The sequence below is a fragment of the Electrophorus electricus genome, chromosome 23 (genome assembly GCF_041902795.1).
Source record: "Electrophorus electricus isolate QZ-2024a chromosome 23, ASM4190279v1, whole genome shotgun sequence".
Lineage (NCBI taxonomy): Eukaryota > Metazoa > Chordata > Actinopteri > Gymnotiformes > Gymnotidae > Electrophorus > Electrophorus electricus.
This window is the reverse complement of record NC_137519.1, coordinates 1,512,501-1,528,841: the sequence shown is the minus strand read 5'-3', so window position 1 is coordinate 1,528,841 and position 16,341 is coordinate 1,512,501. Positions and strand designations below refer to the sequence as shown.

The 16,341-nt window shown below is 41.1% G+C and overlaps 1 protein-coding gene across 6 annotated transcripts in view; it reads right to left on the bottom strand.

Moving 5' to 3' along the window:
- Positions 1–16,341, bottom strand: part of dgkza (diacylglycerol kinase, zeta a) — a 119,626-nt gene that overhangs the window by 55,418 nt on the left and 47,867 nt on the right. For 4 of the 6 annotated variants that reach the window (XM_027023195.3, XM_081705885.1, XM_027023196.3 and 1 more), the window contains exon 1: positions 493–15,809. The exons of the other annotated variants lie outside the window; for them this stretch is intronic. In XM_027023195.3, coding sequence (XP_026878996.3) covers positions 493–1,316 — 824 coding nt within the window. In that variant the 5' untranslated portion in view covers positions 1,317–15,809. Of the gene's footprint in view, positions 1–492; positions 15,810–16,341 lie in introns of those variants that run through there. 6 annotated transcript variants of the gene reach the window in all.

Here is a 16,341-nt window from a genome sequence, read left to right as displayed (position 1 = left end):
CAAATAAATACCAGAGGGGCCGAGGTAGGCAAAGGTAAACTGACACACCACAATCACAGCTACTGACAACAATACTGGAAAAACGACCAAAGGGAGCAAAGATCTGTGGGTGTGGGTATGGGTGTGCTTGTGAGTGTGAGTGGGGAGGGCTAGACAGAGAGAGCGAGAGAGAGAGATGAACTGAAAAACTGCTCCTGCTATTCTGAAAGAAAGTCACCTCCCACACGCCAACTACAAAGTAACATCTGCCCTCTACTTTCTGTCAGCTCTGCCTGCTGTTATTGTAAAGGCAACATGAATGCATATACCCACACAAACTAGGTCAAAGATGTTAGCAAAGAAAATACCTGACTTTCAGTGGCAGGTGAGAAAACCTTCCACTTACTTTCCTTTATAGTGCTTTTGCAGCTTTCCATAGTATTTTGGCTTTATCTCACATACACACACCTCCACGCACACACAAACAATACACACAAATCTCGCTATACATACGAGAGGAACCCATTCCATGTGTCAGTCTGTGGGTCGTAGTAGGTTTCCTGGAGCGAACCTGTGAGTGTAGGGTCTGGCCACCAGGTGGAGTATTTCTTGTAATTGACGGACCCTATCCACGACACCACAGACCTCCGCCTCCCCACACACATACCCCCAACCCCCGCATTGGGCATCCTCCATGCCTGGCTGTTCCTACGGTAATGTCCGTAAAGCCCATAACGGGCGGGACTGTGATACACCGCCTCCGCTGGAAGCAGGTGGGAGGAATTTCGGCGCAGGCATCGTGGCGTGCGGATGATGTGGCGGGGCCGAAGGCTGTCCTCCATCAGCAGGCCCTGAGTCAGCCACAACGGGCACCCATCCTTCCGCACTTCGTTGGGCTCTGCCCAGCTGTCGTCGCTGTGCGAATCAGAAGATGGTCCCCCTTCGCTGGCCCCGCCCAAATCCTTCTCCTGGTTCATCTGCACCACGCTGGCCAGCAGCAGCGACGGCCCCAGCAGCTGTGCGTGGATGTTGCGGTGCTTGGCAGCTTGGCGGCGGCGAAGCGAGAAGCTCTGTTTCAGGCAGGCCGTGGTGCCACTCGAGCGCCTCCGCACGAAGCGTCGCTCGCAGACCTCCGCGGCCCCGCCCTGCCCCCCGGTGGCCTGAAGTGTTGCCTGCAGCTGAACACTGGACCTGCGTCGCTGCGTCAGGCCAGCAGAGGGCAGCCCTGCGCTGGAGCGCCGCCGCGCTTTACTCGCCGGCACCGCCACGCTCGAGCGTCGTCGCCCGCTCAGCTCCCGGGCTTTCCGGCGGAAATGGCGGCGGAAAAACGTATCCATGGTTCTCCGAGGGGAAAGATGCTACACGCCACAACTGATCCGAGAGACTCTGTGGGTGTGAGAGCGAATGTGTCAGCACACAGCACAAGTACACGCGCGCGCACGCACACACACACACACACACAACCATACACACACACAACCATACACACACACACACTGCAGTGGCTCCCAAGTATAGTGCTACTCTGTACTCGCATCATTCTGCTGTCATTGAGGAGGCGGAGCCACCTGACATAAGGGATCTCGTGATCCAACTCAACAATAGACAAAACTCAATCCAATCTGCTAACGATTCCTAATTTAGCTCCTCATGGGCGAAACCTGATCAGAATATCTGACGCATTCATCCAAATCCCCGAGCTGAAGTTACAGAGTGTCTGAGGAAACCACAAACAGGTGAAATGCAACCTTGCCACCAAGCTGTGCTGCAGGTCAGAAACTCAAGCCACCAGCCGGGCAGGACAACAACGCGGATGTAATCCACCTGTGAGCAGCCAGGTAAGCTCACCTGGAGAAAGTGGTGCTGATTTCTGGCTGGGTTTAGCCACTGGAGCACTGCCTAGCTCTAAAGCTCACGCTGCCAGGGCGATATTTATAGCAGCAGTAGATCTCTAGGGGCAACAGCAGCAACAGTGTGACAGCATCGCTTGGCAACATGACAACAGGGCACACAGAGCACAAAGGGCTCTGCTAGAACGATTATTAGTCAGCTAGTATGCAGCTCTGGCTAGTGTGCAGTGGTTCTGGACAACATGCAGTGGGCCAGCTCACTGCTGAGTGGGACAGATTACTGCACACGGGGACACACACAAATACTCAGGGAGACAGTCTACTGTTCGGTGGGACAGATTACTGCTGAGTGAGACACACTACGCTACAGTGGTTCACAGGTTCACCTGTCTTTCCCTGTTTATACACATATAACCCATAGAATTAATTCATGAATGGAGGGCTTAATAAACCATTTAGTTCAGTCAGTTGTGTAAGACCGGATTAGAGCCAACAAAATGTGCAGTGTGTGTGTGTGTGTGTGTACATGCACGCGCGATTAAGTAGCTTTAGGAGGGAAACTTGTATGGGAATTGTAATAGACCAGGTGCTTTCTCATATGCGGCTTACTTAAAAAGGCTACTTTGCTACATCTTATTGAAAGCAATTTCCAATGGAATACAATTTCCTGAACTAAAGTATATTATCATTTAATCTAAAGAACCAGAAACAGGGCTGTTTTTAAGCATGTGAGGGTGCAAGGCCACATTTTAGGCCACAGATTTCACAGCATCCGTGATCAGCCATTTACTGCACACGCTAATAAAAGGTCATTAAGCCTACACACTCAAAACCACTGAGAGGCACTGAAACAAACTGCCGTGTGGTTTTGCATGCTGAATGTTCAGGGAAATGTACCAAGAGAAAGCATGACAGATCAAGGCAAAGTCCAACTGTGTGCATGTCTGTGCATATGTGCATGCGTGCATGCATGTTGGTCTCTGGCTACTGTGCAGTACAGCTGACTACCTTGGCTGACTATTGTGCAGTGCTCACACACACCCAACTCAAGGAAGACTTAATATCAGGCCATTTATTTCAGTTAGATGTCAAAGAGCTAACACGTCAATTAGAGCCAACATCAAAATGTGCAGAGCGTGTGTGTGTGTGTGTGTGTGTATACCTTTGAATAAAAATAATTATAATCAAATTTAAGTTATAAAACAGATAAACACAGAGAAAATAAAAAAAGCACAATTAAAGAATTCAGAAGTCTCTTATTGAGAGCTCATTAACCAGTTACACACTGTTAGCATAGTGGAATTTCTGTTTTTCAAACAAGACCTTTATCTTTTCCCATCATGCACAACAACACTATCAATGATGCAGTACAAAGAACATTAATTCACCTTCACAGCTTCTCAGCAAGCTTAAACACCATCTCACAGTACAATTCTGCAGTTTCTTATGTACTGTACAGCTCAAATATCTAAAAGCCACATGTGACTGAACTAAGTATTGGGATTTTAGTGGTTTAAATGGTCATTTTGCTGGATTGTATGAAAGTGAAAAGGTTAAGAGGTAAAAAGGTTAAGGGGAGCAGTTTCCTAGCACTAAAGCCCTCAGTGACTGGTCTAGTCAGGAAAGTGCCATATTAATTCATGAGACCTTTTACTAACCTGTTAATATGAAAGACCATGTCTGTTCACTTTTCTACAGAATCCTTAGGCAATAATGAGACAGTGCCTTCCTTACACTTTTCAAAAATAGCCACACAAAACACACACACGATGTGAGCATACACAAGTTTTATACTGTACGTTTCATACTAGCATCAGCACAAACAACTAGTTTCATATGCCCCATTTCTCTCTTAGACACACACAAACATACATGTAGTTTTTGATGCTTCTAACGAGACATTGTACTGAGCTGAGATTTAGACAGAAGACTATTACAAGAGTAATATCATCTTCAGCAACCTGCTATCTGTGTCCCTTTCAATATACTCCTCACAATTACTTACACTGTGGGACAGAGGGGGCACCAGAGACTGGGGGAGAGAGAGAGAGAAGTAAGTATCAAGGGTGCCAGAGAGAGAGGGAGCAAGAGAGAGGGAGAGACAGACAGAGAGAGAGAGAGAGAGCGGGGGAGAGGGGATAGATAGATAGAGAGAGAGAGAGAGAGAGGAGCAAGCATGTGAGAGAGGGAGAGAGACAGGGAGTGAGAGTGAAAAGTAAGATGCAGGAGACAGAGACAGATAAGAGATCCTGAACAGGTTCTATATGTTTTATTTTTAGTAACAAACTCTGCACTCTATAGAATTCAATGAGAATCAGAATGTACAGTGCCAGGGGACAAAAGCTGAGCTCCACAAGAGTAACCCTGACAAATGCTAATTAATTACTGTTCACCTTATTATCGTTTACTGCTGTAAAAGGTACACAACTAGCTAAATGTTGAAGTGACACGCGTGTTAGGTGTTAGCTAACTGCCAACACACGCTCCACTAACATTTAGTTAGTTAAAGTTAAAAACTACAGTAGAAAGTGTGTATTAGAAGTTAACTAGCAAGCTCCGCTGTAATAAGCGTCAGCCAAGCAAGCGTTCCCTCTGCAACTTGGCAGTGCAAACCCCACGTTCCACCCGGGTTGGTGCAATCCGATGCCAGGCTCATAACCAGCAAGTGAGCATTAATGTTTTTTTAACTAAACATGTTAAGCTTACAATTCAGTAAAATGGTTGGTCGGCTGAAAATAAAGATTTTAGATCACGTGTTTATCACATGCAACCAACTTAATTTTGAAATTTTCCACCCAAGTACCCAAGTTGTTACCCACTACAATATTTATATAGTGTATAATTGTTATACTAGATATGAAGAAGAGGTTTCAACATTCTGAAAAAAAGTGAGAAAAAGATATATACAGCTGTGCATTGAACTAGCATCCAAACACGCACACATTTAGCTGACAAGGAGCTTGATGACCTGCACTTGTAGTCAAATTTGTAGAAGGTCTCGTTGAAGGTCTTCATTCTGTTATTACAATCACTGCAGCAATAAGGATTGTTTATTTTACTGTACTAATCTGCGTGTCATGATAGCAGAGACGTTGATCTTGATTAAGGTATTACAGCTGAAGCACTACTCTGTATGGAATTCCGTTTAGGTAACGTACCTGCCTCCTGCTATATATTTTGTGTCAGTGTGAAATCACTAACTGTTCTCTTTCATTTACGTGCTGTGAAAACTGAAATCTACAAGAAACCCAAACATTTTGTAGAAAAGATGTTGTTTTGCTGTTGTTTAAACTTAATGCATTACATTATTGGGCAGTGCTTCTCATACTTCATATTTCTCTTGAACTTGTCATATATTTTGCTAATGTTAGTTCTGAATAGCCTACCTGTAATGAAATGACACACAAAAAGTCATATTCTGGTTAGTGTTATTCTCTTATGCATTAACCAAATACAAACTAGTTGTTAAATTCCGTGAATGTAAATATAGTTTAGCAAGGTTAGTTAGCTAATCAGGCTGTTTAGAGTCCAACTAGCTAGCTATGATAGCTTGCTTTAAGATAACTTGCTAGCTAGCTATCAAAGTAGGATACTTGCTCTTAATAGACGAGTATAAGGACCACAATATTAGATTACATTAGCTGTCTAGATGGCAATATTGCCTAGCTTAGCCTACTGGTTTTAGGAAAGAAAAGGAACACTGAAGGAGTCTAATCAGATGTAGGTTACTCTACATATCTGGTCCTTTCTTCAGGTAGATGGGTGTTAAAATAGGCTGGTGTTGATATTTTATGTTAAAGCATCAGCTAACATGAAAGCGTCAAATACATAAATACAGCAAAAGCGGAGTTTCTGTGACTATCGTGACTATCGATAGATAGAAAACAGCCCCTTTAAAAATATCTTCAGAATCTGAGTGACCAGCACTGGAAAATTCACAGTCCAAGTCAGTCGTAATAAGGTTTGATGTCGCCTTTGTTCACGGGTGTCCACCAGTGACGTCACTCTGCAACTTTCTGGAATTTCTGGAATGACCGTGTTTTTCCATCAATGTTATTTTCATTTTAATTCACATATAAATTTTTTCACTAGCTAAGATGATGTGAAATGTTTTGGGAGGTCCATTGGGTGGTGCTTAGGCTTTAAAGCTATATCAAAACACGGTGTCCCACAATTTCTGATTTACTCTAAACTGCCTCACGCAGAGTACCGAGGGCTCTGCCTCATCTGAAGTCTAAGCACCTGATTCTCATGAGCTGCTTATCAGCTCGTCTACCTAAACATTCCTTTAACAGCTATTCATGCAGTAACACGGCCGTCCAATGCTTTCCTTCCGCCACGTTGTATCTCTGTAGATTTCCAAGTGTCACTGAAACCTCTTTTTATTTTACCTTGTTGCTCTAGCTAGCTAGGCAAAAGTTGCATTTAGCATATCATTGTTATCTCCGTTTCGTTTTTTCGCTGTATTGTCTTGTTGGTCTGTCTATTCTCTGCCCTCCCTTGTTGTTTTCTCAATTTATTAAACCTGCTAAAGCCATTTTGATTCGGTTTATTAAACCTGCTAAAGTATTCTAGATTCGATTTATTAAAACTGCTAAAGCTTTCTTGATTTGTCAGTCTGTCATTTAGCATAAAATCCATGTTTGTGTTGTCTTACAGCAAAGGACCCAAATGATGACAAATACTGCTGTAAAGCATGATTTGCACAACACATTGAAATAAACCACAGAGTATGATATGAAATAAACCATATTAATATGAAATGATAAACGTTCTGGCAGCACACAATAGGAGCACAGAGAGAGTTATAAGAGAGTTAGAGTTTGGGTTGTGTAAAGAGGCAGAGAGGCTTGGGTTAGAGGGAAAGAGCTTCTTCATACAGTCTATGAACATTGTAAGCCCCTTCCTACAGTCTATAACAGCCATCCTCCAACTATGAACCTTTGCTGTCAATTAATTTTTCATAGCTTTATAAACTGCAGTGACGGTTCATGAACATCCTGGGTAGTGCTTTAACAGTCGCAGGGACATGCAAGAAAACCAAGTCAACAGTCACTCCCCAGAGACACACACACACACACTACTGGAACCCCTAGTTTCCCACCCAAGCATTCTGGGAAACAGGTCAGGGATCAGCAGATACAGAAAGAGTACGTGTATGAGAAAGAGAAAGAAACAGAGCAAGACAGAGTGAGAAAGAGGTTAACAAACAGGAGGCTGGAGATTCTGTTTTTTTCTGTAATGTGACAGTAACAGAGCTAGTATTAAAACAGTCAGTGGACTGAAATTACAGGCTGCTAAAAGAGTTTAAGAACTGCTTCTTGTTATTTTCAGCTTTGCCATTAAACTTTAAGAAACTGTATTACAAAGGAAATTGACAGTAATACTTAATGGTGCTGTAATGAATGTTTCTAAACTGAGAGACTCAGAAAAGCTACTCAAATCAACTGGAAAAATGAGTCACTAAGCTAAGGACCATGAGCGGTGTTTAACCCCCACTCCCCCACACAATGGCACTAGGAAGGTTAGAGTGCGGTGGGGTCAGGGTTTAGAATGTCAAAGGATGAGGGACTCAGAGACACAGAGCTGCAGACCTTCTACAGCCCTACATTCCACCACAGTTCAACAATGCAGACCTTCTACAGCCCTGCATTTCACCACATTTCAACACCACAGACCTTCTACAGTGGTGGGCAAAGGTTTGGGGCTGACACAAATTTTGGTTTTCACAAAGTTTACTGCTTCGTTTTTTTTTCCAAGATCCTTTTGCCATTTGTTTATATGATATAGTGTACAATTATAAGCATTTCATAAGTTTTGTTAACTTTTTATTGAAAAATACATCTAGTTTAAGGAAAGACTTAATATTTACAGTGTTGACCCTTCTTTTTTAAGACTTCTGCAAATTGCCTTGGCATGCTCTATATTAGCTTCTTGACTGAACGCAATCCATTCTTGCCTAATCAGTGCTTGGAGTTGAAACACAGTTTCTGTGTTTATGTTTGTCCACCCTCTTTTTGAGGTTTGACCACAGGTTCTCAATTGAGATCTGGGGAGTTTCCTGGCCATGGACCCAAAATTTCAATGTTTCGTTCACTGAGCCAATTGGTTATCACTTTTGCCTTGTGACAGGGTATGCCGTCATACTGGAAAAAGCATTGTTCATCACCAAATTACTCCTGGATCATTGGGAAAAATTGCTCTTGGTGGATTTTTTGATTCCATTCCTTATTCCTGGCAGTGTTCTTAGGCAAAATTTTGACTAAACACACTCCATTGGATGAGAAAAAACCCCACACGTGAATGGTCTCAGGATGCCTCACTGTTGGCATGACTCAGGACTCATGGTAGCACTCAACTTCTACAGACAATAATTTGTCCAGATGTCCCAATTAGTCTGAAGGGGGATTCATCAGGGAAAATAACTTTACCCCAGTCTTCTGGAGTCCAATCCCTATACTTCCTGCAGAATGGCAGTCTGTCCTTGGCTTCTTTGCTGCCCTTCTTGACACCAAGCCATCCTCCAAAAGCCTTTGCCTCACTGTGTATGTAGATCCACTCACACCTACCTTCTGCCATTACTGAGCAAGCTCTACACTGGTGATGACCCAATCCCGTAGCTGCATCCTCTTTAGGAGATGGTCCTGGCACTTTCTTGACTTTCTTGGGTGCCCTGAAATCCTTCTTCACTGCAACTGAATGCAATGATGACTGCACATGTTTTCTTGGAGGTAACCATGGTTAATAGAAGAAAACTTCAAGCACCACCACCCTTTTTAAGCAACCAGTCTGCTCTTCTAATCAGCATGACAGAGGGATATCAGCTGCCTTGTCCTCATTAACACTTTCTCCTTAGCTAGTGAGAAGATCACTGAAATTATGTTAGAGGGCTTTTTCGTGGCAGGGCTGAAATGCAGTGGCTGGAATGCAGTCATTTTTATTATTAAGTTCATTTTCATCACAAGTAATGACTGCAATTAATTGCAATTCACCTGATCACTCTTCACAATCTGGAGTTAATGCAAATTGCCGCCATAAAAACTGAAGCAGCAAACTTTGTGAAAACCAAAATTTGTGCTAGTCTCAAAACTTTTGGCCACGGCTGTACAGTCCTACATTCCACCACAGTTCAACACCACAGACCTTCTACAGTCCTACATTCCACCACAGTTCAACACCACAGACCTTCTACAGTCCTACATTCCACCACAGTTCAACACCACAGACCTTCTACAGCCCTACATTCTAGACTTGCATGAACCATAGAAAGTTCAATGTTTTTTCAATATTACAGTGTAGAAAACAATTCGATTCTGTAATAATCTGGTGTTTAAAATGGAGCACTGGGTGTACAGTTTAATCTCAAACTTCTTACTCTATTTTTTTTTTTAGAACTCAAGAACTCAGCTTCATCCAGGCAGGCTACCATAACATTTGTGCTCCACAAACAAAATATAGCAGACTCTAAAGCAGCCTAAACCGATTAAACAGAGAAGTCCAAGGAGAATGTGACTGATAGAAAACCATATACATGTTGATTTTCCTAGGTAAGAACTTCCCTAATGTAATTACAAGTTGAAATATTTAGTTTATATAGTAAGTTTACTTGTCTTTTTTTAAAAGCAAGATTTCATTTAAAAATCAAACTTTTGCAATCAGACTTTTCTGTGTTCAGGACTTTATATTTTCGTGAGGTTTTTATTCCAAGGTATCATTTTGGTACCCTGCTTCCCTACAGTGAAGATGTCATGTTGTCCTGGTATTTAAGAAAGAGGATACTTATTTCCTCATCCTGAAATGAAACAACCAATAGGACATATTTTGAGAATTACTAGATGATACTTTTTGCTATGGTGATCCAAAACAAGGTGATTTTTCATACATTAGATGGAAATAATATAGTTTGCAGCATATCATTGACAGCAGTGCATGCAATATATGAACAGATCACTTTACAGAATTGAACAGAAATATTCTTTTAGCACCAGGTTAGCAGCTGAAGCCAAGTTCTCACTTAATCAGGTCGATCACCAGTGCTTGGCTCACCATGAGGAACATGCATGCACTTCTCTGCAGAAATCCCTCACACACAGATGCATGGCAATGATTAGCCACGGAAATCAGCATGCTTGTGTTTGTGTTTTTGTTGCTGTTGTGAGGACGTGTGACTAATTTGCATGAGAGTAGACTGGAACAGCTCAGCATTGTGGGCCTGATGAGAAGAGTGAGTGTGTGTCTGTGTAATAGTGCCTGCATCTGAGAGAGTATGTGTGTGTGTGGGGGTGGGGGGGTGGCTGGGTGTGAGAACACACACTGCTGATTAGAGAAGCGTGTATGTGAGATGCAAAAGCAAGCATTGGATTTGCATCGCGTTTTGTGTGGTAACACGTAGTACCACACTCTGTCCACCATCATCTAAACACACAGACACACTGTAGCTAGAATTTACCTATAGATTAAAACACACATACACATCGTAACTAGAAAATAATACCTATAGATTAAACACACAGAAATGCTATAGCTAGAACATAAAATACCCATAGATTAAACACAAACTGCAACAGACACATAGTTTATTAACCCCTAAAAGGAGAACATCCCACCCCCAAAATATGGACATATGTGGGACAGGGATATGACACTACAAGACAAAAAATTACAACCATAACCTATCTAGCTAGTTAACAGAGCTGACCAGTTTTATCTATAAATCTTAATATATATTCAAGTTTTACTCACCAAACCTAGAATGTACGTACAGTATTTAAGTCTCAACATGCTTGACTTGCTTAATGAAAATACATTTCATGAACTGTATAAGGTGGTATCCACTCTGCTACCACATCACTGGTCAACTTCATAAACACTTACCACTCTGCTACACAGCATTGGTATTTGTGATGATATATAAATAAAAAGAATTTTAACAAATACATATAAAATATTTTATCCTGAACCCTGATATTCCATACAAGTCATCTTTTGATTTGTTTTGATTTATGGCGGCAAATGTATTAAAATAATGTAGGCCAATATTTAACTATGTCATATCAAAGATTTGACAATGTGCTTTAAAACATTTCATAATTGCTATATGTAACAGTAGAAATACTATATAATATTCTTCCCATGTTATATGCTTTTCCAGTTATAATTTCCTCCACATTCTCCTACTTTCATTAGTCACATGCCAACAAAATACATCAAAAATATGCATGCAATAATCCAATCATAAAATAAGATCCAAATCATAGAAATAGGCCAAAACCTTTCAGCAGTGCAGTAGCTGGTATTCTCTGTTCAGTTGCTGAATATGCTTACAAGATCTCAAGTTATGAACTGACCATTCAAAAAGAAAAATCATACCAGATAAATTACCCTTGTAGCTAAATGAATGTGGTAGAATACCAACCCAACAGAACCCTGTTTTCCTGAGCCAACAGCAAACTGACCAATGCACTAAACACACGTACCTTGAGTTCCATGGACTCCTGATTGTAAATTCATAGGCTTTACACAAGCCAAGTTGAATCAGCATTTATAAATAGTTAACATTACTGCAGATTTAGTCGTAATTTTTCTCGCATAAAATTCAACAAAATAATTCTGGGTAATTCCAGCAAATGATTTTTAAGGCAATGCATATAAATCCTTTCAATGCATATTTCATAGCTGAATTTGAAGTCAGCCTTTTGAAATGATGGAATTCCAAAAAGTATTTTTATGCGTGCAAGCACTTGTACACACAGAAATCACATCATCCACTGTTATGAGTACACCTGACTTCACCAAAAGCCAAAAAGACAACAGGTCATCACTACACATACATTTACGCACATAAGTGCAGACAAACACACATACATACAGGCTCATTTAGATGGTATTTTGGAGATTGTTTTTGATTGATGTACTCCTCAAGGGAGATGGACAATAAAAAGAAAACAAAAGGATAAATGCACACTATACATACAGAAGGAGAAGTGTGTGTGAGAGATCACGTGTGTGAGACACTGTTGTCCCCAGTGGTTCATTCCTAACGATCATGGGAAGAATAAAAACGTGGCCATTTTATGACTGTTGTTTTGATTCACACAACTGTGTTCACAACCCACTCACTGAGCTCTAATGTCCTTCCAGCACAATGAAGCTATCGCACTAAACCAGAGTTATTAAGTGTGTGTGCGCGCATGTGTTACAGAATCAATCTGTTCATTTGTAATGTTAGTGAGACCGAGAGAGTGAGAGAAAGCAAGAAAGATAATGAGACAAAGCAAGAAGGAGAAATTTAGATTCCAACACTATTAAATAAAAAACACCATTATATATAATCATTAAGCCATCAACTGAGCCCTTGCAACGAAAAACCATACATTGTCCATTTACTATTGTTCCACATTCTACAAAACAAAAACTAATATAAAGCATTGCTGCAAGGTTTATTTTTAAATGCCCACATGAACGAAGTAAGGTAAGTCTAAATAAAGCATATTTAGCATTTTGATAAAATTTTAATATAAAAGCTGTACAAACTCAAAAAATAAATTAACTGATTACACAAAAAGGGGAAATGTCTGATTTTCATTGCAAGGGCTCAATTAACGATAATTATTTATCTTTAACTATAAATATATTTATTTTTATTGATAAATCAGAGCATTAATTAATGGCTTATGAAAGCAGGTAATGAGAGAGTGTGAGGAAGAGAGACGAAGAGAGCGCACAAACGCAATAGAGAGAACAATCATTCCTTTCTGTGGAGGTAAATATTTACATGAGTAGAAGGTCACAGTTGCTGGATGATAAATGCACTCAATATTTTTGTCTCACCACCCCACCCCCAATATACACAACCATAAGACATGTGTGTAGTCATACATATACCAGCTACATACAGGACACGCATACACTCATACATATACTAGCCACACGTAGTATACAAGTAGTCATACATATACCAGCCACACACAGGAAGTAAAATCAAGTTTCTTGCCTTTTTCTAATTTAGTTCAGCATTAGAGCCATCATGCACTAATATATCCTGATCCAAGTGGCCTGACCCTCAAACTCACAGTCTCTCACAGACACACACACACACATACAAGCACGTTAACATGGGTGCTGTATTAACAAGAGTACTATATGTTTCCTTGAGTTAATGTCACTGCAGTGAGCAGTCCATTCTCTCCATCTGCTCAAACAGGCAACCAATAAAATGACGTTCCACAGAGTTCCCGTCACCTTTACGTTTACGGCATTTAGCAGATGCTCTTATCCAGAGCAACTTACAAAAGTGCTTTGTCATTTACTCATAGAATATATCCAAGTACAGTATACTAGGTTAGAATTAAACATACCAATGAACTAGAATACTGTAGAATACAGGGATGAACGCTGATACCTAGAAGTGCAAAATAAATAAAGTCCATCTTAAACAATCACTGACTCACTTAAAGAAGATTTGACACTGTTCAGTGGTCATACAGAGGCTCAGAAATAAATGTAACTGTGGCTTACAGCAAAAGTCCTACAAAGAGACGTGCAGAAGTGCAGGTACCTTCATCATCTCAGTGCTGTAGTCAGTCTCAGCTGTCAGATGCCAATGCCCATCGTAGGATGTCTGAAGTCTCTAGTGACACTCACCACTGTGTTAAGGTAGGATGTCTGAACCAGTCAGCAATGCCCCCCACCACGTTAAGTCTGATCATTTTCTTAAAGATGGTCAGTCTCACTTCAAAAATATAGTATTTAGTTGCAGATGTAGATGAACAGGTAGTGAATGGGCAGTCAAACCTCCTCTAGAAAAATCCAAAGGACTCCTCATGACTACTGGCTTAGCCCAAAACTTCAATCGCGATACTGTCTGGTCTATTGAGAAGATCACAGTTGTAAAAAAAAATGTACATGGTTAAGCTAAGGAGCCTTTTTTCTAAGTCTGTTTTTTTTCTCATCCAGGAACACTGAACATCCTCAGTTCAGCATGTCGGTTCTGTGCAATAGTAAATTATATTCCACTCTTTCATTGCTAGTGCTTACATCTGTAGCCTCAAAACACCAAGTAAGTTTTGTTTAAAGTATTCTGTTTAAAGTAGTTTTTTACTTTTGTGCTTTTTGATTTTTAATGCTACCATCTTGAGTTTGCCATTTTAAACTTGCCTATATCAACTATGAATTTTTATTTAATATTAATTTTAATTCATTTTTAAAAACTATTAAAAAATGTTATGTACATAAATATCTGGAATGCACATATTCCACAGTATAAAAGGACCAATGTCTGGTGTAGGCTACAGAGCTATAGACTAGGGCTGTTGTCGCAAATGCAACCAAGTTGTCAAACTTGCCGAACAGACCAACAACTGAACCAACCTGGGTCACCAGCACCACCAATATTTCGACCCATTTTGAACTAGGGCTGTGCGATATGACCAAAATCTTATATCCTGGTATAGATTATTCATATCCAGATAACAATACATTTTCTATAAACTTAAAGAAGAACTAGTTTGACCACATGAAAAGACCTATTTGTTATTGCATTGAAATATTTACTCGAGAAATAATATTTGATTCTTGATTCTTTTATTTAGAACCTTGGTGGAAATTTTCAATGACATAAAATATGAATGTATAAAATATAAAAAGCTAAACATTTATATAAAAAATTAACGTAAACATAGAAAACTAACAAATGATCTCGTCATATCGCACTAGTATGACTAGTATGAACTATGCTTCAGTCATGTTTGGGGCTTTCTTGACATGCTGTTTGTTGTTCCTGCTATCAGAACCTCCCCACGATGGGCTCAGGCCCACATGAGCACCTGCACCTGCTGCGAAGCACATGATTCAGCAGTTATTAGAATCATCAAGAGTAGTGACAAATCTGCATACAGAAACAAGGCTGACCAAATAGCACCATGACAACAATCTGGACTCAAATGTGAACATGACAAAAGACCTCATAGTTTCCAGAAGACCAGCGGATTCCATAACCCAGCCTTGGTAGGTCTTGGGTATCCAACTATAGGCCTAGATATCATCTTAATTGCATGGTTTGTTTCCAGTCATAATCTAACACAGTAATCAAAGCCTTTGTCATGTCTGAATATTAAGGATGTTCTGCAACTACTCTGCACAGGGGTAGATGTTGCAGACTAGAGCACCTTGTCTCCGTCTACCTACTCTGTAGACCTTTCCCAATCGCTTGTCTCTGAGTGGACAGAATGGCTGGGTGTGGCCTCTACAGAAAGCCTGCCCTCCCTATACCTTGGGTCCACTCACCACGGCTGTGCCATGCCTGCCTTCTCTAAATTTCATTAGGACATCTTTCTATAAGAGTACACTATGCAGAGCGCTGTGAGTGTGTGTGCCAATGTCGTCATGTGCACTCCTGCAATTTTAATTAGCCATCCTCCTTTTTGAGAGAGTGTGTGTGTGTGATATATTGCTTGTATTTTTTTGTGGAGACACCTAGGGCTGGGATTAGGACAGAAAGCAAGAGCCACCTGAGAATTTCACAGACCTGCACAAATACCGTCACACACCACACACAAACTCTTCTGACTTCAGATGAAGAAAGACTACATAAAGAAAGACTAAACAGAGTAGAAGGGGAAAGAAAGGAAGGAAGGAAGAAAAAGCACAAAAGAATGAAATATATGCAGTTTTTACTCTGATAAATTTTAAACTATGATCAAGAATACTTCAGCCTCAAAGATGTACAGTGCCCCCTCTCTTCTGTATTTATACAGAAGTATTTTACAAAAGGTACACTGGCAACACTGTCACACGACTAAAGCAACCACACAAGTCAGATGTCCTGCACCACAGAACTCTACACAACTCCCTTTTCATTCGACTCCTGCACAGGGCAGCTGGGGCTATAGATGCAGCACTGCGATCAGCTTCAGAAAGAAAGCACTCAAGCCCTGGAGCCAAGTCACCCACTCACACAGTCAGACACGTGCATGCACACACACTCACACACAGAGTCTCACGGAGCACAGCAACGCAGAGGACCTCCAGGCAAATACAACCTGATTTCTGGAGGGGAGAGGTCATCAGACGCTACCTCACTGGCTGGAACAAGTTTTAGTCCTTTCAGAAGAGAGAAGGAGATGGGTCAGAGTAGACAGAGAGAAGGGTAGAGACAAGTGACAGAGGGCAGGCAGTATGTAGAGAAAGACTCAGAGTGGGAGTGTCAAAGATGGGGAGAGGGGGAGAGAGAGAGAGAGAGAGAGAGAGAGAGAGAGGGAGGGGGGGGCTGGGGTAGAGGGATGAAAGGAAAGTATAAACAGAAGTACTAAGAGAGCATGATGGCACGTACTTGTTACTGAAAGAAAGGTGTGATCCTGCATGAATGAGAAATTAAGCCTTTCTTCCTCCTGGTCAGCTATGACTGTGAAGCACATGCATTTTCTGCTTGTTTACTGGTCATGAGCAGTCGCTCACCACAGCTGTCACGTCATCATTTCTCGTCTTCCTCTTTACTGTGTTAAGGGGGGCATGA